General features: G+C 42.7%; 1 protein-coding gene across 1 annotated transcript in view; it reads right to left on the bottom strand.

Annotated features, from left to right (window-relative positions):
- Positions 1 to 779: 779 nt before the first annotated feature.
- The window catches only part of HPSE (heparanase), a 72,020-nt gene continuing 66,270 nt past the window's right edge, over positions 780 to 6,529 (bottom strand). The window contains exon 13 of the mRNA XM_012805305.1: positions 780 to 972. Within this exon, the coding sequence (XP_012660759.1) occupies positions 813 to 972 (160 nt within the window). The 3' untranslated portion in view covers positions 780 to 812. The remainder of the gene's footprint in view (positions 973 to 6,529) is intronic.

Raw genomic sequence — 6,529 nt, 5'->3', positions numbered from 1 at the left:
GCATCACAGCTCACAGCAACCTCAAACTCTCAGGCTCAAGCGATTCTCTTGCCTCAGCCTCCCAAGTAGCTGGGACTACAGGCGCCTGACACAACACCCGCCTATTTTTTTTGGTTGCAGTTGTCATTGTTGTTTTAGCTGGCCTGGACCATATTTGAACCTACCAGCCTCGGTGTACGTGGCCGGCGCCCTACCCACTGAGGTGGTAGGGTGCCTCCTAACCATCTCTTCTGTCACATATTATTTCTGACAAAGGCCAACAGAACAGAGGGAAAAAAGCAGCAGCTGAATCTAGGTCTCTGTTAAGGTGCAAGAGGTAGTTTTTCTTCAGTCTGTTTGCAACTTTTACAAGCAGTTTTCAAGGTTGTAGCAGTATCCTCTTCCCCATGGGAGCCCATAGAAACGGCCCATGAAGGAAAGAATCTGACAATTTTTTAATAACTATTTTTAAAAATAAAAACAACTAAGCTCTTTCTTAAAACTATTATTATAGCCTTCACCTATTTGCCTCTGGCCATGTTAGCCTTCATATACATTTTTAATGAACTTAAATAAAAATAGTACATGCAGAGTGCTAAGAATAGTGTTTGGCACCAGGGAATATTAGCTATTATTATTAGCAGTGCTCTACTTAAAGAGATAATAATACTGTGCTACATCTAGCACTGGAACTGTCCCAATGTTTCTGAAGTTCCTACTAGTTGACTTGTGATGTATCCGCTTGCCTTCTTTCTACAGCTTGAGCTGCTTCACTCTTACCAATAAATACATTTGAAAAATTCAATCTCAGAGCTAGTATATGCCTTTGGTTTTCAGATGCAAGCAGCAACTTTGGCATTTCGTATCACAAAAAATCCATACGAGAAAGCTGGCAAACCCAGTGAACTTCCTGGGCGGAGAGGTTTTTCTGTCAAAGAGGGCAGGGTTTGATCATCCACCATCTTCAGAGTTTGACCGTTGAGTTGGACAGATCTGCAAAGGGAAAGACAGGCGGAGTTAGCCAAGCTGCGCAGGCTCCATGCCTCCTGTGGAAGTCGTAAGATCTTTTTTTAGACCAAATCAATTATTTCTGTGGCAGCCTGTATTAGATAACTCATATTTCAGCATTGTTTCTGTTAGGTAGTTGACCTACATAACCTTTAAGCTACAGTAGTAGGGGAGTTGTGACAGACACCAGATTGTCCCAAATCCTGAAACATTTTCTATCTGCGCTTATCAGAAAACGGAACCCATACAATCTATGCTAGGCAATATATGGAAGTACAGGTGTCCGTAAAGTTCATGTACAATTCAAAATAATTTAACATAGTACATTGCACATGAACTTTATGGACACCGTGTATAATAACATGACTGGAGTTGTGGCTGTTTTATTTGATGGCCAATAACTGGAACCATTTTTATACACACACACACAGAGAATGGGATGGAATTTTCATGAATTTCACATTAAAATGGCACTCAGTGAAATTTCCCACTTATAACTATGCCTATAAACTGTCTAACCACCCTCTTCTTCCAGGAGGCACACATTCCTGTTCTTACTGTTGTTAAGGTACTTTGGTAGAATGTGTATTGCTGTGACAAAACAAAAACAACTTTGGCTAAACCACATAAAAAATTATGTTTTCTATGTATTTCACTGTTGGAATTCAAATTAAAAAAAAGAAGAAAATACCTAAGAACGAGTATTATTTCCTAAATATACCTGTTATTTAAATCAAGTTAATGCATGCTCATAGCAACAAATCCAATGTGGACAAAAGCTTATGAAGAAAAACGTTGGTCTGCTTTTATTCTTTTTTTTTTTTTTTTTTTTTGAGACAGAGCCTCAAGCTGTCCCCCTGGGCAGAGTGCCGTGGCATCACAGCTCACAGCAACCTCCAACTCCTGGGCTCAAGCGAGTCTCCTGCCTCCGCCTCCCAAGTAGCTGGGACCACAGGCGCCCGCCACAACGCCCGGCTATTTTTTGGTTGCAGCCGTCATTGTTGTTTGGCGGGTCCGGGCTGGGGATTCGAACCCGCCACCTTAGGTGTACGTGGCTGGCGCCTTAGCCGGTTGAGCTATAGGTGCTGAGCCGGTCTGCTTTTATTCTACTGGTACTTAACTTTCATCATTTCAAGCAATGCTTCTATCTTTATTTTTCTCAAAAAAATTTTTTTTCTTTTTTTTTGAGACAAGAGTCCCACTTTGTCACCCTCAGTAGAGTGCTATGGCGTCACAGCTCACAACAACCTCAACTCTTGGGCTTAAGCGATTCTCTTGCCTCAGCTTCCCAAGTAGCTGGGACTATAGGCGCCCACCACAATGCCTGGATATTTTTTAGAGATGAGGTCTTGCTCTTGCTCAAGCTGGTCTCGAACCTATGAGCTCAGGTAATCCACCTGCCTCAGCTCTCACATGTTTTTTATATTATGAAAAGAGCACTTTTTAATTATTAAAAACTCACAAGATTTGTTATTGTCAGAGTTATATTTATGACTTTTATGTAATTAATGTATATAGGATGCATATACCAGTGCCTTGCATACGGTAAGCTTTATAAAAGATTGTCTATCATCATCATTATTCAGATAAATATAATAAAATTAGTGTAACTGGCTAAATCATTATAGGCATTTTAAATATTTTGATGTATATTCATTCCTTCATCTCATTTCTACACATGGAGGCTAAGGCAACTCCATCTTGGATGCTAATCCACCATGTTGCCTTCAGGTTAACCCCTGTTCTGGGAGTGCCTGTAAGATTTCTACTTTATCTATAGTTATTGTAAATCCTGCCCTTACCAGGTGGCACCTGAGGCTCAGTGAGTAGGGTGCCAGCCCCATATACTGAGGGTGGTGGGTTCGAACTTGGCCCTGGCCAAACTGCAACAAAAAATAGCCGGGTACTGTGGTGGATGCCTGTAGTCCCAGCTACTCGGGAGGCTGAGGCAAGAGAATCGCCTAAGCCCAAGAGCTGGAGGTTGCTGTGAGCTGTGATGCCACAGCACTCTACTGAGGTTGACAAAGTAAGACTCTGTCTCTAAAAAAAGAAAAAAAAAATCCTGTCCTTATGTCCAAACAACCTCGATCATGCATCCTGCCATCAGGCAGATTCACATAGCATTCTTGCCTTTCCCTGAAGGGTGGACTTCAACGGTCCTATACATTCTTTCCCTACAGAGTATAAGCCCTGGTGGAGATGAGGGCAGTAACACGATCTACCGTCTCTTCTGGTCTTGCCCCTACTCAAGCCGTGGGCTTTTATTTGGAAGCTCTTATTAAATGTTTTCTTCTGTGAGAAACAGGACTTGCCAGCCTCTTTTTGCAGTCTCTCAGCTTCCTTAGATATTGGTTTGCGTGGACCAGCTCATCATGGATCACCTGTATACACAGTCATGCCACGTGGCAATGTTTCCAACAACGACAGACTGCCGATAAGACAGTGGTCCCATAGGATCGTAAGGGAGCTGAAAAATTTCTATTTCCCGGTGACTTTGTAGCCACTGTTACTGACTGGGGATGAAGGGGCATTAGAGGAGCTAACCTGGAGGTGGGAGAGGATAATGCCCTTCTAGGCAAGAAAGTTGGAAAGGGCCCTGAAGTGAAAAGAGAAATTTTGGGTGGGTGTGACCTAGTTAACCAAGTAGATGTTGTTCCTGCAAAATATAGGTTCTAGGCTGTGACCCATGTCCTCTAGCCCATGAATGATGCCCCCATAAAACAGAGACAATAGGCTGGCTCACGCCTGTAATCCTAGCACTATGGGAGGCTGAGGCAGGTGGATCGCCTGAGCTCACACGATCCAGACCAGCCTGAGCTAGATCCAGACACCACCTCTAAAAATAGCCAGGTGTTGTGGCAGGTGCCTATAGTCCCAGCTACTCAGGAGGCTGAGGCAAGAGAATTGCTTAAGTCCAAGAGTTTGAGCTTGGTGAGGTTGCTGTGAGCTGTGACATCACAGCACTCTACTGAGGGTGACAAAGTATAATTCTGTCTCAAAAAAAAGAAAAGAAAAAGAAAAAAATCTGTACCACTTTTTGGCACTACATTGGAGTCTCCACTAACTCATTGTCCACTCCTCCAGTTTCTCACTCTCCCTCAACTCAGCTGAACTTGCTAGCTCTGTTGGGTGAATGGAACCAGGTCCACAGAGGTGCTCAGAGATGAACTCTCAGCTCCAGCAGTTATAATGCTGTAACATCCCTGTTCCGTGTGTGACTATGTTTACATACAGAATACTTACCCTGGTGCTACAGTCACCTGGTGCTACAGTGGCCCACGGCTTGCAACACAGTAATTGGCTGGGCAGGTCAGCAGTTCAGGAGTGGCACTCCGCTGCTTTACACAGCCAGGTGTGTGGTGGGCCGTGCCACCTAGGCTCGTGTGCATGCACTTTGTGATGTTCACACTGCCATGAAATCTCTTGACAGTGCACCTCTCAAAATGTGTCTCTAATGTTAAGTGACACATGACTGTACACGTTTGTGCTTAAATAAGAATAGGTATACTGTACGTCTTTACTTAAAATTTGATTCTCCCTAGCGCATCCTAACATTTGCTCACACCATTAAACCTTCATCTACCACCTCATTTTATTTTATTTTATTGTATTTTTTCTTTTTTGAGACAAAGTCTCACTATGTTGCCCTCAGTAGAGTGCCATGGTGTCACAGCTCACAAAAACTCTTTGGCTTATGTGATTCTTTTGCCTCAGCCTCCTGAGTAACTGGGACTACAGGCACCTGTCACAACACCTGGCTATTTTTTGTTGCAGTTGTCATTGTTGTTTAGCAGACCTGGGCTGGGCTCGAACCCACTGGCTTTGGTGTATGTGGCTGGTGCCCTGCTCACTGAGCTATGGGCATCAAGCCTATTACCTCATTTTAATGGCTGCACAAGATTCCATGATATATGTTAGTTTATTTACTTAGTTCTCTAATATTAGATATTTTGTTGATTCCATATAACATTATTATATTATTTTTAATTTTTAAAGATCTCTTGGCCATGTGGAATGCCTCACGCCTATAATCCTAGCACTCTGAGAGGCTGAGACAGGAGGATGGCTTAAGCTCAGGAGTTTAAGACTAGTCAGAGCAGGAGTGAACAGAACCTGGTCCTGCTGGGACCCTATCTCTACTCAAAAAATAGAAAAATTATCCAGGCATTGTGGTGGCCACCTATAGTCCCAGCTACTTGGGAGGCTAAAGCAGGAGTTTGAAGTGGCTGTGAGCTAAGGTGATGCCACAGCACACCAGCCTGGTCAACAGAGTGAGACTAGGTCTAAACAAAAAAAAAAATAAAGAAGGAAAGAAGGAAGGGAAGGAGGGAGGGAAGGAGGAAAAGGAAAAGAAAAGAAAAAAATAATAAAGAAAAAGATCTCCTAAACTCTGCTCTCATTAAGCAGTAAAACTGGTTTCCGCTCAACCTGGGTTCTGAGACTTAAGACATATCAGTAACATACCCATGACTATGCCAGAGGCTATCAGGCCTGTGCTGTGGTTGTACTCAGTCTACACACATTGCTTTTTGTTTTAACATCGATATCACATCAATTTTTAGAGGGTGTGAGGGAGGAAATGCCATGACCACCATCAGGAAACCACAAACAAAAATAGGTCTTAAAAAAATGTCCAATGACAGTGGAGTCTGTGTGACATTAAGGACCCTGTAAGAACACACACACACACACACACACACACACACACACACATCTCAGATGTGCTTTTGGGGAGGATATTTGCTACAGAGTTTAAAGGTAAATCTGATACCTGTGAAATGATAGTGCTCTGGGTAAGATGAAGAGCATGGGCAAGATACAATACCATCAGGCTATATTGTCTAAACAGGTGTCTAATCTAAATATAGGTGCCATACATATTCTCAGTGTAAGCCTAAAGTAGCTGACAATTTGCAGATCAGGCTGGGCAATGAGGGTGGGGTTTTATCTGAGGGTAGCATCTTGTTTTGTACTTTGTTGGGTTTTTTATTTTTTGAGATGGCGTCTCACTGTGTCTCCCTGGGTAGAGTGCCATAGCATCATAGCTCACAGCAAACTCAAACTCTTGGGCTCAAGCAATCCTCTTGCCTCAGCCTCCTGACTGGCTGGGACTACAGGTGTGTGCCATAACAACTGGCTAGTTTTTCTTTTTTTAGTCAAGACGGAGTCTCACTCTTTGCTCAGGCTGGTCTTGAACTCCTGAGCTCAGGCAATCCACCCATCTTGGCCTCTTGAAGTGCTAGGAATAAAGGCGTGATCCATTGTGCCGGGCCTTGTTTTTTATTTTGAAGTCAATAACAAGATGAGAAAGAAATAGAAGACATATTTGTCAACTTTCAGAGGAAATAAAACTGGAAGGAATTAGCGAGCAACAGATTTGGCAGGATTGGAGATGCTGGGCAAAATTCATCTGAGATAAATCTAAAATACTGCTTTTATATTAAAAATATTAAATATTTATTAAATACTTACTATGAAGGCCCCTCCATAGACACTATACAAGTTGCTAATATGAGAAATTATTTGTTTTTTTTTGAGACAG

This window comes from Otolemur garnettii, unplaced genomic scaffold (genome assembly GCF_000181295.1).
Source record: "Otolemur garnettii isolate 467f Iridium unplaced genomic scaffold, OtoGar3 scaffold00039, whole genome shotgun sequence".
Taxonomy (NCBI): domain Eukaryota; kingdom Metazoa; phylum Chordata; class Mammalia; order Primates; family Galagidae; genus Otolemur; species Otolemur garnettii.
The sequence above is the reverse complement of the archived record's forward strand: the minus strand, read 5'-3'. Positions and strand labels throughout refer to the sequence as shown.